The 17,067-nt window shown below is 34.1% G+C and overlaps 1 protein-coding gene across 3 annotated transcripts in view; it reads right to left on the reverse strand.

Moving 5' to 3' along the window:
* Positions 1–17,067, reverse strand: part of TRIP11 (thyroid hormone receptor interactor 11) — a 71,815-nt gene that overhangs the window by 37,179 nt on the left and 17,569 nt on the right. For 2 of the 3 annotated variants that reach the window (XM_081292599.1, XM_081292598.1), the window contains exons 8-14: positions 14,296–14,336; positions 13,634–13,720; positions 10,833–11,045; positions 7,315–10,254; positions 4,153–4,293; positions 3,460–3,641; positions 165–328 (exon numbers count right to left, since the gene is read on the reverse strand). In XM_081292599.1, the coding sequence (XP_081148725.1) occupies positions 165–328; positions 3,460–3,641; positions 4,153–4,293; positions 7,315–10,254; positions 10,833–11,045; positions 13,634–13,720; positions 14,296–14,336 (3,768 nt within the window). The remainder of the gene's footprint in view (positions 1–164; positions 329–3,459; positions 3,642–4,152; positions 4,294–7,314; positions 10,255–10,832; positions 11,046–13,633; positions 13,721–14,295; positions 14,337–17,067) is intronic. The other variant, XR_014021751.1, reaches the window with a different exon arrangement.

Genomic DNA, 17,067 nt, shown 5'->3' on the forward strand with positions numbered 1-17,067 from the left:
GAGTCTAAATTAACTTTTTGATGGTTTTTTGATGTCTTTCCCCCTTAACAAGCAAGAAAATTTTCAAAGATTTCCCCATGTCTAACCTAAAGAAGTATTAACATAAGGCAAAATTACTAACAACTACAATTTCTCTTCACTGCAAGATCAACCACACAACTTACCTTGTTGGAAATGCTCTAGAACCATTTGCAGGTTAGTTAATGACAGGGCATACTGTTTTACTTGTTCCTGGGAGAGCGAAAACTGCAGTGCGTTCTCATCCCTCTGCTTAGAGACCATACTCAACTGCTCCTGCAGCGACTCTATCTGCACACTGGCTTGATGACTTCAAACAAAAGAATCAAAGTCAAACTGCTTCTACCTATTTAGACACTTCAACAAGAAGAAACATTTTCCCAACATAAATCTTACTGCGTTACATATAAGGTAGCTTTCAAAGTAATTTTTTAGACACTTAAACAAGATGAAATATCTTTCCTACATTTTTAAAATTGTGACAAAATATAACTTAAAATTCACCATTTAACCATCTTTTCAAGTATATGGTTCAGAGTCACTAAGTATAGTCACATTGTTGTACAATCATCACGCCATCCATCCATCTCTAGAGCTTTTCTACTTCCCAAACTGAAACTCCATTCCTATTACATAACAACTCCCCCCCCTTCCCCTGGCATCCACCATCTACTTTCTGTCTTTAGAAATTTGAGTCTCCTTACATTTTACTGCATTAAATTCAAGTTCAAGAACTGGGAGAATTTTTCTGATCTTTGTTGTTTCTGTTAATTCAAGTATCCTTCCTGTGAAGGTGACTTTCACCAAACAGCAGGCCTTTTAAAGACTGACAATTAGACTAAAAAGAAATGCTGGCAAAAGAAAAACTTATAAAGAGCCTGCAACTTTCACATTTCCAAACTAAAACTAACATATAATTTATCATAAAATGCTGAACTGTAAGGGCCCTTCAAAGTCACTGTGTCAGCCTAAGGCATTTTGTCCAAGCTAAGGAGAAATGGATGTCCGTTCTATGATGTTCCCTTGTTTTTATCACTTGCAATCATGATGTATGTATAGCTTTCTAAAGGCTGTCCCCACTGATGAACTGCTATGATTAGTTATATTTCATTATCATCTTTCTTATTGCCTTTATTAAATATAATACAATAAACCCTACCCCTGTTCCAAATAATAACACAGAGATTTTCCTAAGAGATCTATTTATATAACACCTTTGCATGCAGCCTTATGTCATTGGTATACTTCTTTATTGTATTATGATTACATCAAAAATACTGCTATGGTCTTCATGAGTATTTAACCTCCAGTTAAATTCATACTGAAAAGCATTAAACAACTCACTTTGGAGACACTTTACCAAATAGCACCCTCTTGTGGAAAGAACTGTAAATTGATAAGACCACCTGAACTCCATTTCCCAAATCAAACTGTTGATTGTAAGGATAAGATGTGCTAAGACTGCCCTCAAAAAAGTTAATAAATACCAAGTATTACTATTAAGGGCTCAAAACACCATAAATTGGTTTAAAGATATGAGTTTTTCATAAAACAAATATTGCTGAATATCTATGTATATAACATATATGGTGGGAAAGGTACATAATGAATAGCTCATCACTTCACCTCAATGAACTTACACTGTATAGCATGGGAGAAAGTGTAACATAGGTAAAGAACTACCTGTACCCTCAAGTAAAATATATCTGCCCTACCAAAGCCTCAAGTATTATGCAAGTTCACAACAGGAACTATTTTTTGATAAAAAGGTGAGGGGTACTAAATAAGCACCCTTCATGAAGAAAACAGAATTTGGAGAATAGGTGGGACTCACAGAAAAACTGGTAGGGATAGGCCCACACTTCAGGTAGAAGGATTACTATAAAAAGAAAAAGTAGAAAGAAAGGAAATCATACTCTGAGGAGCTGAATAATAGTTTGGCTGGATGTGGATGACAGTATAAAAGAAAGCTAAGGTGGAAAGTAACCTGGGACCAATCACAGAAGTCGAGACACTTGTTTCAAAAAATGGTAGTTCAAAGCTCATCTTAGGGAAGTTTATCCTGGAAGTTATTAGGAAGAGTAAACGACAGAGACACAGACTAGAAACTATTTTAATTAAGGAAAACAAGGGCCTAAAAACTGCAAAGATGGATTATAAGGATGCCACAGCCTAAGGATGTTTTGGCATTTCTGCCAAAGTAATGCATGTACCAATGATCACTGTTTTAATCCCTATATTAAACAAAATTTCCTTGTGAGTCAAAGGATATAATAATATACTTTTCAAAGCAGACGGAGGAACTCACTAGAAATTTGTCTCTACTGACTTTTAAACTGACTTTTAAACTCTTTTCAAAGAGATAACATCTACTACCTCCTTGTATCTTCATCTGTGTCATACATAGCGAAAGGAAAATAAAAGATGCAAATATCACTAATGGAAATAAATGTAGACATAAGTTTTCTAGCAGACAATTTGATGATTCAATCTCAAAAATTTTTAAATGCCCCTTGATTTGAAAGTTCTCAAATTTTACACAGGAAATAATCTGTCCTCACCACAAAAAAAAAAGTCTTGAGATATCATGACAGCACTCTCCATGATTTTGAAAGGTTGAAACACTATAAATGTTCAATAATAAATGATTGGGTTAAAGAAATTATAACAAATCCAAATCCATATACTATATGCAGCCATAAAATGATAGTACAGAAATACATGGCTAACTGTATTCTGATGCTCATATTAGGTGACAGAAAAAGGTTACAAATAACAGCACTAATGATCTCATTTTTGCTTTTTTAAAAATACATTATATATACACAAATATAAATTACAAACAAACAAACAAAAGGTACAAAACAATAACAACAACAAAAGATTATCTTGGGTGAATGGTGCTCTGTTCTTTTGGTTTATATGATTTTTCTAATGTGAAAAACACAATGATTTTATAATAAAGAATTTAACAAAACTATTGATAGAAATAAAATTTTTAAATATATAAGCAAAGACCTGGTCACTCAAAAGTAATAATAAACCAAAAGTTCATCCTTCATGGTGAACTAGACCTTCACTTTGGTTCTTTCTTTATTCTCTTCCCTTCTAATATCCATCCCTAGGTTCAAGCTTAGATCATTTGATGAAAAAAATTAGTTTTTTGGGAGCTTCAGAGCTAATTACATCAATCAGAATTTCACAATATTCTCCTATAATGACAAGTAAAAAAATCTAGGAAATCTCACACACACACACACACACACATACACATTGTGCCTGATATTGGGAAGATTTTTAAATCTCTTTACCTTTAGTTTCTTCATCTGTACAATGGAGATAATGAATTTCATGAAAATGGGCTAACATGAAAAGTACTGAGTCTGACACTCAAGCAACGTTCAGTTAGTTGAAATTAATGCAAACAAATGAAAAAATTACCTTGCGTTAGAAGATGAAACTAGCTTTTCCTCCAATAGTGTGACTTTCTTTCTCAGTTGAATCTCTTTGTTTTCTGCAGCCAAAATTTCCCGGGTGTAAGAATCTTCTGATTCTAAAAGATGGCTGCGTAGCCTTTCTAGCTCCTGGTTTAAGCGTAGTTCTTTGTCACGTAAGTGTTGAACCTAGGTAGAGGACATTTCTTTACTTTTCTTCTATATAATCCTTCCTCCCCACCCCCTCACAAACCACTTTGCTATCAATCTCTTCCCATTACTGAAGTTTATTATCTGTATACTAATATCGTATTTATGCTAGGAAAATTTCACCTGGTATCACGTTGCATATTCATTCCAAAGCTTTAGTAAGATCTCATTTGCTGTGGCTATAATGGAAGATGGAATTATACAAAAGCAATGGCCTCTTTGTGACAGAATACTTTTTCAGTAAATCTCACTTTATTTCATTACTTTATAAGAAATTTTTCTTATATCTAAGATATGCCTTGGTTTTCACTTTTGAAAACTGAAATATAAAGTACTCTAGGAGATCAAAATCCTACTATAGCAAATCAGAGGAGTCTAGAAAAAAAATCAACAAAGAGATAAGTTCATTTTACTTGGTAGTCCTCCCAGTTATCTTAATAATTATTAAATTTATTGTTTGATTCACTGTCCCTTTAAAATGAAAGTATACCTCGTGCTGTAGGGTACTGTTTTCCATCTGTTTCTGCTTTAAGGCTACGATGACTTGGTCTCGTTCTTGCTGAAACATAATTGTCTTCTCCTGCATTGATTCAACTGCATTTAAAAGCTGATTTAACTCCCCAGCTTTTCCCTTTTAGAAAGAAATAACTTTAGCTTTGAACAAAATACACTTTTAAAAAGACATTTCTTCATTAAATAATTTGAAAGTATAGTTAACTAGGTCAAAGTCAATAAAAACAAGGAAGTCTGAGAAACTGTCTATCTAGAGGAGCCTAAGGATATAGGACCTCTAAATATAATGTGGAATCCCAGATGGCATCCTCAAACAGGAAAAGGACATTTGGTAAAAATTAAAGAATTCAAATATATGAACTTTAGTTAATAATAATGCCTCAACATTGTTTCATTAACTGAGATAAATGTACCAGAGATGTAAGATGTTAATAATAAGGGAAACTGAGTATTAATATATGAGAACACTCTTCATTATCTTTGCAACTCTTCTGTAAATCTATAATTAGTCTAACTGAAAAAGTTCACTAGACATATTTTAAAAGGAACCCACAAGGAAAAAAAAAAAAAACTCTCCAAATTTATACTATTTACATTTTACAATGTCCACAAGCCTCCAAATCACAAAAGAAATGTGATTCTTCCTGTGTGTGTGTGTGTGTGTGTGTGTGTGTGTGTGTGTACGCGTGCACGTGCATTCATTCATCGGGCACCCATGATTGTTAAAGAGAAATAATGATGTCAAGTGTCTGGCAAAAGAGAGAAAGGTAAGTCTTTCATATTATGTGCAGCCTATTTTAAAAGAATATTTTTGGCAACAATTTAACAAAAGCAGCTATCAAATGAAATCTTGCTAGACAGTAAATGAAAATTTATTTTTGAATGCATTCCGGACAAGTACAACATATTAATGGCAGCAGATAAAAGATAACCCTTCACTGCAAAAGTAGGGCCATGAATTTTAGCCAATAGTTGGAATTCTAAAAAGCACACAAAAATGTCAAGGCCATTTACAGTTAATCCTTTAATGTTTTAGATATGCATATCAAATGAGTATACAGTATTATTTTAAGTGTCCATGTAAACTTTTCATTTCTTTGAGAATATATAAGCCAGGAATAGTGGCATGCACCATGCACCTAGAGTCCCACTACTTTGGAAGCTGAGGCAGAAAAATCAGGTGAGCCCAGGATTGTAGGCCCAGCTAGGGCAACACAGTGTGACCCCATTCTCTCTTAACAAACAAGGAAATTTAAAAAAGAAAAAGAACATAAAAATGGCAGGATAAAATCACTGAAAATGAATCATAAAACCAATACCCATCCCTGGATAGGGAGGCTAATCTTTTCCAAATAGTTTTTCAGTTAAGTTTGTTCTTCATATTACAAAGAAAGAAGAAATGCTTACAAAATTAAACAGGCTTGAAGATCTCCTGTTGAGAAACATACCTTTTCCTCTAAACAGATTGAGTTATCTGTTGATTTCAGATTAGGGATGTTTAACCTGTGTAATCTAAAGATGCCCTCAAAATATATTCAGAAGATTGAAGAAATTGTTTAGTTCATGGTAATTTCCTCAATATAATATTTAAGAACTACTTAACTTAGGGAAGCTTCCTAAAAGACAAGAGAGCCTTAAAAAAATCTGCACACTTAGATATGTAAATGTCAACTAAATGAACTAAATGGTATCAAATGCTAAAACTGCAAAAGGAAAAATACAAATAGTACAACAGAAAATTTCACTGTTTTGCACTCTTCTGATAGACTCTCTCAAAACCATCCAAGCGTACACCCAATATCAGTGAACAATGGGAAGCTCTACTCTCTAAGAAAGTCTTTTACACCAATTATAGACAGGTGTCATCTAAACTAAAAAGCTATCTCTGAAAGACCAAACACCTAAACACTGACAATCGTGTAGCTACTTAATCAGATAATCCAAGATTCTGAGAATTTAACTGGCAAAAGAAGTTAAATCAGTTTGCATCTTATGCCTGGGCAGTATACAAATGTTAATGCAGCATCTGCTGAATATTCTACTGTTCTATCATCTCTTTTCCAAATTTCTACTACCATAAGTTTATAAAAATCACACTAAAAAGGCACCACTACCAAGATTTACATAGCAGTTCTCAGAGTTAAATGCAACAGATCGCCAATAATTCTTCTTAAAATGACCATGAAAAATATTCAGTACAACATGCTTATCAGGGAATAGGGTTGTGGCTCAGCGATAGAGCACTCATCTAGCACGTGCGAGGGCCTGGGTTCAATCCTCAGCACCACATAAAAATAAATAAATAAAATAAAGGCATTGTGTCCAACTACAACTAAAAAAGTAAATATTTAAAATAAAAAAACATGCTATCAGATGAGAATGTAGAACTTTGAATATAACAAAAGCTACCAACACTTTCTATTTTAACTACTATTATCCTCCATTTTACAGCTGAACAAACAAACCAGAGCTGGGATTAGAGTACTTAGAGAGCCTACTATGTTTAAAGTACCACTTATGCCTAATAACTTTTCAAATTCCAGGTTTATGACAAATTCGATTCATTAAAGTCAATTTATGGATCATCCAGCATTTTCTTTCTTTTTTTTTTTTTTAACAGAGTATCATATATAGTAAGGGTGATTTCTGGTTCCTTACACTTTTTTCAGTTTCACACATATGCACACACAAACACACACGTATCTACTGTGTCACAGCGTAAAAGTATTTCTTATTGCAGATCACAGTCAAAGATGTAGACGGTTTATATTCATAGAGCTTCCCTTTCATTTAAGAATCTAAAAAGTTAGCTATTACTGGCAATTACTGAAACATATCTAAAATTTAATTAAAGTGATTCCCTCTGATACAATATTTTCTAAAGAAAGATATTGTTATTACATCCTTTTCTATTTTGAAGGCTGTAAAATTAATCTATTAAAAATTAGTAATTGGAAGAAGAAACTTCCAGATACCTGAGGAAAGTTTATTTAGATAAATCACACAGTATCTTGAAATACATATTTCTAAACAAACATATTTATAGTCCTGAAGACTGCATTGATAGAGTAACCAGTACTTTAAAAAGTCTACTTCACCCTCAACCTCCTCCTCCTATAATGCTCCATCCAGAACATACCTGTTCTTTTTCTTGTAACAATTGCTCAAAGGCAAGAGCTTTCTCCTTCATTGACTGACATTCAAACTCTTTTTCTCGCAGCATCACAGAGAACTTCAAGTTTGTCTCTTGTAATGCTTGATACTCCGTTTCCTTTTCTTTGGATGTTTCTATTATTTTTTCATTTTCCCCTTTTAGTTTAGAAATGTCCATTTCTAAAATTAACATTCTCTCCTTTAGGTTTGTTACAGCTTGCCTCAATAATTCGTTTTCATTCACTTTGTTAGTAAAATCTTCATTTGAAGAAATTAACTGATCACTTTTGGCTTTGATTAAGAGGTCTTTTTCTTTAAGTAAATTTTGCAAAATGTCTTGCTTTTCTTTTAGCTGTTTAATTTCTGAATCTGTTTGTTCATGTTCTTTCTTTTCAATCCCTGAAGAAGCAGCAATTGAATCAGATAACCTGTGGTTATTTTCCTTTAGTGTCTTGATTGTGGCGTCTTTTTCTTGCAGTGATTTTCTCAGTTCTTCTACCTCTGCTGACTGGGAGGTAAGTGATGAAGCAGACAAGAGCTGGGGTGAAATAATATCAAGTTTTCCTAAAAGAAGGTCTTTGGTATTACAAAGCTGCCCTATGCAATGTTGAACTTGGGCTAATTCCTGCCCAAAATTTTTGAGTTTGGTTTCATTCAGCTCATAACTTTGGATGAGACCAGTGTAGTCTACTTCTAATTTAGAACTATTATCACTGTCAACCAAAACTTGGGCTTGAAGTTGTAGAAGTTCCTCTTGAAGTTGAGCTGACTCATGATGCATATTTTGGACTGTTGTCATTACCTGTTGTTTCCATTCTTCCATTTTTTTAACTTGCTGTTTTAATGTATTGCGTTCCTGTAGGAGCTCCTCAAACTGATTACTATTAACGCCTCCAACTTCATTATCAGTGCCAGAAGTTTGTAAAACTTCCAATAAAGTCTGACATTTCTGACTTAATGCATCTATTTCAATGTCTTTTTCTCTAATGATACGAGATAAATTCTGCAGAGTCTCTCTAAACATATCTTGACCGCTACTTTCAAATTTGGTGGACAATTTTTTATTTTCTTCTTGAAGTTGGATGAGGGCTGCTTCTTTGGCAGCTACTATATCCATCATTTTGTGATGTTCTGTTTTCAACTGACTATTTTCTTTTGTCTTCTCATTCAAAACAGCAAATACTTGTTCTCTTTCCATAGTGAAGGTCTGCAGTTGCTGCTGAAGGTAAACAACATCCTGGGAGCATGAAACTGAAGAAATTTTAGCCTGAAGAGCTTGTATCTCCACATCTTTCTGCTGGATAATTTGAGTGAGTTTACCAACTTCATCTTTGGACAGCTGATCAATCTGTTTGGTTAAAGATATATTCTTTTCATTTAGAAGTTTAATCTCAAGTTCTCGTTCTTTGATTCCTTTCACTAACTTTTCAGTTTCAGATTTCGATAGGTCATGTTTTTCACTTTCATTTTCTAAATTAAGGCTTTTAACTTTTGTTTCTTGAAAAATATCAGAATTCTCTGTTTGAGTATCGCATCTTTCTCCAGGCAACTGGGCTTTTATTTGTTCAATAGTTTTCTGCAAATTCTTAATTTCCTCATCTTTTTCTAAAAATAACTGGGTATGTGCAGCATTCATCTGCTCATATTGGTATCTGAATTCATCCATTTCCTTCTTCTGCTCCTGTATAGACTGAAGTAGTTGCATTTTACTCTTGTTTTGATCTTCAATTATCTTTTGATGGTGTTTAATTTCATCTTCCAGATGATTTTTTATTACATTCAGTTGAGATACCTCCGATTCTAGTTCTGTGATACCTTCAAGGGTTTTAGGCTCAGCCACAGGTACAGCTCGATTCTGCTGTTCCCTAAGTCTTTCCAATTCTTCTTGCAAATGATTGTTCTCTTCTTTCATTGATCCAAGAATTCTGTCCTTTTCTTCTATGGTTTGCCTTAAAGTTTCATTTTCTCTTAAGGCCTGAGAACACTCATCTAAATCCTTTTTTAGTTCTGAACTTTTTTCTTTGAGTTTTTCAATAAAAACTTCTTTCTCATTTATAAGTTGTATCAATTGCTTCTGTTCTTCTAAATGAGATGCCAAAATTTCCTTAGTTTCTTTTTGATCAGCAATATTCTTTTTGAGTCCTGCTATTTCAAAGTCCTTCTCTTGATTGAGTTGAACTACACGTTCATGTTCCAGCTGTAAGGCAGAGGTATTCAAATTACGTGCATTTGAGAGTTCCTGAATAGTCTGCCTGTAATTGTTTTCTTCTTCCAACAGTCTTTTTTCTGCCTGGTGCAATTGGGCTTCTATCTGTTCTTTGTCTCTTTTTAGAGTCTCCATAATAGTGTCTTTTTCTTGAGAAATTTGATTGTTACCAGCAATAGATTCTTCCAACTTATGTCTTATATCTTCACATGCTAAGATCAACTTTTCATTTTCCGTTTTGAGATCAAAAGCAACTTTCTTTAAATTTTCATTGAGCTGTTCTACTTCTGAAAGATTATGCCTTAAGTTGCTAACTTCAGCTTCCCGTTCTTTAAGCAAGTCATCCTTAAAATTAGAGTCTTCATTCAGAGAAATTCTGAACTTAGACAGCTCGTCTTCAATTTGTCTAATGTGTTCCTTAAGCTCAAGGTTTTCTTGCTGGATGTTTAAACTATTTTTTTGTGATTTTTTTAGCTGATCTACTAAATCTTCTACTTTATCTTCAAGCTTCTGTTTGGTTAAGTTCAAATCACTGAGGCTCTGTTCACTCCGAGTTAACTTTTCGTTCTGCACTTCCAACTCTTTGGATATGTTCATTTTATCATCCTCAAGTTGATGAACTCTCTTTTTTTCATCATCTAGATCTTGTTTCAATTTCTTGATTACAAGGTCTCCTTCATTTTGTTGTTTTGATAGCTCATCTTTTATCAAAATCATGTGCTGAAAGAAAAGTTGTATGGTAACTTTACAACATTTTCTCATTTTAGTGCCTCAAGAAATTCTTGCAAAATTTTGTACATTTAATAAAGAAAATTATTAGTCATTTTTAATCTTTCTTAAAAACAACTTTCTTTCTATCCCAATATCCCCTACAAAATTTACAATATCTTAGAGCAGGTCCATTTTATCACTTTAGGGATAAGAATTTAAAACAAAAGAAGGTAAATGATATAAGTTGTATATTTTCAAATTAAATAACAGAGTCAACAAACTACAGACCACAGGCCTGTTTTGTATATAAAATTCACATGCCATGCTCATTTGTTTATACATCACAATTGCAGAGCTGAGTAGTGGGCAACTGAGATGACATGGCTTGCAAAGCCAAAATTATCTTATTAAGTGGCACTCTACAGAAAAACTGTCCCAGTCTCTATGACTAGAATATCAATAAACTAAAACATTACTCAAATTATAAAATTAAATTATACCTATTATTTTTTGCCTGTTCACCCAGTGTTCAGTCTACTGAGTGGAATATGCTTCCTCAGCCCTTACTATCTGTCATGTAGCGTTACCTTTGTAGCTTCCTGGTTTTGATTGTCCAGTTCTTCTAACTCAGCTATCAGCATTTTCTTTTCATTGATACTCTGATTCAGTTCTTCCTCCTTTGCCTTCAAGTTAAGTTTTAAGTCGTGTAATTGTACATTCAAATTCATGTCTGTTGAAGCTGTATTTTTAATTACTTCATATTCACAGCTCAATTTTGACAGTGATATCTGAAGTTCCTCCTTAAATAATAAAAGGGTGGGAGGTGATTATATACACAAACGAATGGAATTTGGAGACCTATTTTAAATGCTGTACATTATAAACATTAAACAACACCTCAATAATGATAAATAAAACTCAATAAGCCAGTCTTTATTCATATGTAATTTTACTTCTAGCTTCAAGCAAAATTCTATAACCCTAGACAAGATGTGATAACTTTATGTTTACCTTCTAGCTCTAACTCCTTCACACAAGTCCTTTCCCGGTAGAAAGCCTTTCCTATCCACTCCCACAGCTGCTTCCCTTATCCCCTCCCCCACCATACACAGACTTTACAAAACTCCTCAAGTCTCCTGGCTCTCTCTACTTTCACTTCTTAACACTCAGTCATTTAGTCACAGACTAAATGCAAATGACAAATTTATACTCATTCACTCTAAAGTTCTCCCTTTCTGAAAAGTTTTCTTCTTTCCCCCTAGAATTCATCTCATTCCTTGCTTCTGTCAGAACAGGGAAACTTTTCTTGACTCAACAAAACACCTGCCTTTCTTTCTTTACCTTCTAACAAAGCATGGACTAGGTTCCCTTCTCTCAAAGCTGACATTCCTATACATGGATCTCTATATACATTTTATAGTCTATTACTAGATACTTAATGTTTTCTCCAAAATCCCAGAGGAGGGACAGTTCTCTTTGCTTCTCAATGTGATTATGATGTTTGTGATTATGTATCAGTGTAAAGCCTTCCTTCAATTATATAGATTTTTAAAGATTAAATTTCTAAGGAATCTAAAGTAAATAAAAATCTCAAATTCCTTCAAATAAAAAGCCTAATAATACCTTATTAAAGAGACCTAGAGCTGTATACAATGGTGCATATCCGTAATCCCAGTCGGGAGACTGGGGGATTGAAAGTTCAAGCCAGCCTCAGCAACTTAGCAAGGCCCTAAGCAACTTAGCTTGATCTCATCTTGAAATAAAAAATAAAAAGGGCTGGAATGTGGTTACACACTCCTGGGTATTAAAGAGAGAGAGACAGAGAAAGAGAGAGAGAGCGTGCATGCAAGAAAAGCTACAAAAGAACATCTGCATAACAACTCTCATTTCCTTCCAGTTCAAAAATTTATTCTGAAAGAATAGAAAAATAGAAAAGTATCCTCCCTAAGTCTTCTAAAGTTGCCTCTTCATTTAGGAAAACCACAAACATTTTTTTTTTCAGTTGGATCTTAAGGGCACACATACTTATAGCATTCTTAACCAGTAAGCAGACCCATGACAGACATAAGGAAGAGTTACAATGGACTACTATAAACATCAAAAGAATGGAAAAAAGCTATGAAGACTAGCTACAGAATCCAAAAGTTTCATAAAAGGTTGCAGGTCCCCAAATATGTGTAGAGAAGTCTTCAAACTACAAAGTACACATAGGTCAGTTAAGGAGCAGAATACAATGAGAGTAGAAACAGAATATATATAGTATGGTAATAAAAAAAAAAGATTGGGAGATATTATTGGCATTTAGTGGTTAGAAAGGGTGGTGGCAAAGATCCCATAAAGTATAGAACAGTGCAAACAACTAAGTATTTAAGAAATACTGCCTATATACCTAATGTGTGAAGGTTCTGAAAACGTTAGTTTCTATAAGAACAGCATGTTAAGTGACATCTGTATTTTTTAAAATATTTTTTTAGTTGTCAATAGACCTTTATTTTATTTATCTATATGCTGTGCTGAGAATAGAACCTAGGGCCTCACACATGCTAGGCAAGCGCTCTACCACTGAGCCACAATCCCAACCCAGATATTTGTATTTTTAAAGCAATTTCTGTGTATAATCAAATATGCCTTAGTATGTTTGAAAAGATGTACTAGAAATTGGTAACAAGAACTGCTTGTGGGAAAGAAGCCAAGCAATGAAGGAAGACGCAAAACATTACTACTCTACATGTACTATCTGAAAATTTTCAGTAGTACTAAACATATATATCAGTAAACATGTATTACTTTTTAAAAATTAAGAATTAAATTGAATTGAAACACTGGTCTTTAACTTAATACCAGTTTTCAAATGACCCTTTATGTAAGGACCTGCCATAGATAAGGAATTTTTCCTAAGTGGTTCAAACCCAAAAAATACCTCTTCCATAACCAATACTGTATTACAGAATCCTTTTCCATCCTTGCTATCAACATATACAAAAAAGATGCCATTTCTACCACTGAAACTGTCTCTCTTCATCCCTCTTCAAAACGAAATTCCTGTCCCCCATGATGGATCCATTCAGGATATACACTCCAGATCTTCCAACTCACATATGTATACTGCTGCAGTCAGAACTCCATCTGATAGTAAAACTGGGCCTATCTTTTCCACTCATTATCTGTGTGCCTACTGGCTTATCTCTACATGTAAACTCTGGCCAGCCACTCACACTCTGAACCTTGCCCAGGTACTTCAATTTGGTCTTATAAGAATCAATGAGATCAGCTTTGTCCTCAGGACTCTTATTACCAAACATTCCATATTTTGATATAAACTTGTCCTTAGCTGTAAACTGTAATACATAACACCATTATAATTCTCTCCCCATTTTTCAGCACCCACCTTTTCTTGACTCAGTGATGACTTCTCTTTTTCTAAAGCTTCAACATGCATTTTAAGTTTCAGATTGTCTTCAGCAAGACTGTTATCCTACAGAAATGTTAAAGTAGTATTTTCAGAAACAGGAAATTTCCAGTTCACAAAAAAAGCAGGCTACTTATACAATTGTGTGTTTCTACTCAGTATTTCCTTAGTGATACATAAAGTTAGAAGACTATAACACTGGACCATTCAGAGCCAATCACTCATTTTAGACATTCTTAAGGAGGATTTCTTTATTATGTTTTAAAATATATGTATATATATTTAACAAAATAACCTCTAATTAATAGAAACTCCCTGAAGTTCTCAAAGAAAGTCAAAATGCATTCCTCATTTTGGTATAGCATCGTACAATGTCTCTATACACATAATTTTCATCAAATTGTTCTGCACAGTTATACCTGAATTTTTCAATTATAAAAATTTTTAACCTAATATAAATTTATGGTACAAATAGTTTGTTTCTGTTATAAATTGGCAAACATAAAATTATTGTGACAAAAGTTCCCAGGGTATGTTCACATGAATTTGTTAAATAACACAAAACAAACTACTCTAATAAATTAAATTACTTTTTATTAGTAAACCAATGCTAAAAGCTTTCTTCTATAACATGAGCTTACCTGGTTTAAACCATTTAGTCTCATTATTTCATTTTCAGCATCTGTAAAAACAATTAAATGAACCTGACATTACAATTATTTAGAAAGTCTTTATAATAACCTCCCATACTAAACTCAGAAAAGCAACCCCATTAAAACAAAGTGTACTTATAAGAACCATTAGCAAGCTTTAACAAAACATTTTTCTCATTTCATACTTCTATTTTTTCATTTTTCTCATTTCATACTTCTAAATTTTTTCATTTCATACTTCTAGAAATCATAGTATGATGCCAGTTAATCTATGTTAAAATCCAATTCTTCAGAAAAGAAAGAATAAGTGTATTCTGTATGAATCATATGTTACTGCTTTCATAAAAATACTAACAACATGGGCTGGGGATGTGGCTCAAGCGGTAGCGCGCTCGCCTGGCATGCGTGCGGCCCGGGTTCGATCCTCAGCACCACATACCAACAAAGATGTTGTGTCTGCCAAGAACTAAAAAATAAATATTAAAAATTCTCTCTCACTCTCTCTCTCTCACTCTCCTCTCTCGCTCTCTCTTTAAAAAAAAAAAAAAATACTAACAACAACTGTATTTCCAAATGAGCTGATTAGTTTGGGCAACCAGGAATAGTATAAGGCTTAAGACTCGGGGAAAAGAAACTCAAAAGTAACAAATATATATTTATATTACAACAATACAATAATATCTCAATTATCTTAAGTAATTTAAATATGAATGTACTACATACAGATCCATAAATAGAAGAGATTCTGGAAGAAGAATACAGAAACAGAATACCGTGAGCTCAGCTGAAGTCATTCATTTAACATTCAGTTGGAGAAATATTGAGCATATATGATGAGGCCAATACCAGATAAGGCAAAAATTTAGTCCTTGCTCTTAAAGAGCTTACAATTCAGAGGAGAACAAGTAAACATGTGATTATAATACAGTGTGATACAGCAAACAAAAAGGAACCATGAAAGCAAAAAGGGCAAACATCTAGTAGAGATTAGGTGGAGAAAATGGGGCCAGAGAAGAGTCAGTGCAAGTACTGGACAATGAAGGTAATACCTGTATTAAACCACTACACTAAGAGTCAGCTCAAAGAAACGTAAGGATACTCCACACAAAGAGAATGCAGCAAACAAAACAGTGACAGAGCTCAGACAAGACTGTTGGCTTAAGCTACAGACAGTTCAATATGGTTAAAGCTTAGAATGGTAGAATGGGAAGAGTAGAAACTGAAGAGTAGACAGGTATCAGATTATGAGGGGCATTACATGTACGACTACGGAAGTCTAGACTTCATCTTGAAGTTCCTGGTGAGCAATAAAGTACTTTTTAAAAAGCAGGAGAATAATCTGCTTTGTGTTTCTGCAAATTTATTCTTGCTACAAAATGAAAAAAATAAAATGAATTGAAGGAAGCAGCATGGGAGCCTGAGATTTAAATTTTGTAACATTGACATGAATAATAATTGACATGGACCACTTTTCTAAAGAGAACTCTGCAGCAAGTAACCCACAAAACAACAAACAAGGAAGATATTATTATTATTCCAACCACATACATGAGAAAACTGAGGCAGAGAGATGTTAACTAACTTACCCAAAGTCATCTAGTTAGTGACAAAAGTTGGATTCCAGCCCAGTCTTATTCTTAAACACTACGCTATTATGCTCAAGCGGGCGCAGTGGTGCATGCCTGTAATTCCAGCGGCTCAGGAGGTTGAGACAGGAGAATAGGGAGTTCAAAGTCAGCCTCAGCAATGGCGAGGCACTAAGCAACTCAGGGAGACCCTGCCTCTAAATAAAATACAAAATAGGGCTGGGGATGTGGCTCAGTGGTCAAATGCCCCTGAGTTTAAACCCCAGTACACATAAAAATTGAATAAATAAAAAGAGATCTACCATAGTTAACACGAGCAAAAGCAATTATGATTAACTGAAATGAATCATGGCAATGGAAATGGCAAAGGGGATAAGGACTAGAGCACTAGATTTATTTAAGCAAATGATGGATCACCTGATATAATTAAACTTATTTTATAAAAGAGCAGAGTTATTCTGATTGAAACCAAATGAAAAAGAGGTCCAGGACCTTACACTTCACTGCCTTCCCTTTACCTGCATGGCAGCTCTCAGGACAGATGAGCCTGTGAGAAACCCTGGAACTCCTCTGGGATACAATCCTGAAATATCACTCGGCCAGAGAGAAGAAAAGAAAACCCATAGGACTTGTCAGTGATGACTTCCAGCATTCTGATTTGAGAGACCAGTGAATACTACCAATCACCAAGGCTAGGAAAGGAGAAGTTGACAATGATTTTACTTTGAACCTAACTTTAGTTCAAAAACCCAGGTGATATATAGAGTTGGCCGACTAGATCAGCAGCTGGAGAAAAAAGGCAGCTGAGTGGTACAGATGTGGGGAGTAACAAGCACACAAGGATTGGAAACTTCCAGAGCAGTAATGAATGAGTTCATAAAGTGAGGGTTTATACTGTGAGAGGATAATGAAGTGCAAAATAAAATGCATCTTTTCAAGCTGAAAAGCTCTCATTATATGTTCCTGGAATGTATGAATACTAGTGATTTATCTATCTAATTTAATATTTTTGTACCAGTGAACACATCAACTTGAGCATGAAAAACAGTAGATGACCTAAAGTTCTTATCATTTGGGCCTCTGCTTCAATTTAGGAAATCATTTAAAAGGGTAACAATGGACTTGTAAAGATGGAATGCTGCATTCCCTGAATGGAGAGTCTGGGCTGTGATAA

Source organism: Spermophilus citellus (genome assembly GCF_964194105.1).
Source record: "Spermophilus citellus genome assembly, chromosome: 4".
Lineage (NCBI taxonomy): Eukaryota > Metazoa > Chordata > Mammalia > Rodentia > Sciuridae > Spermophilus > Spermophilus citellus.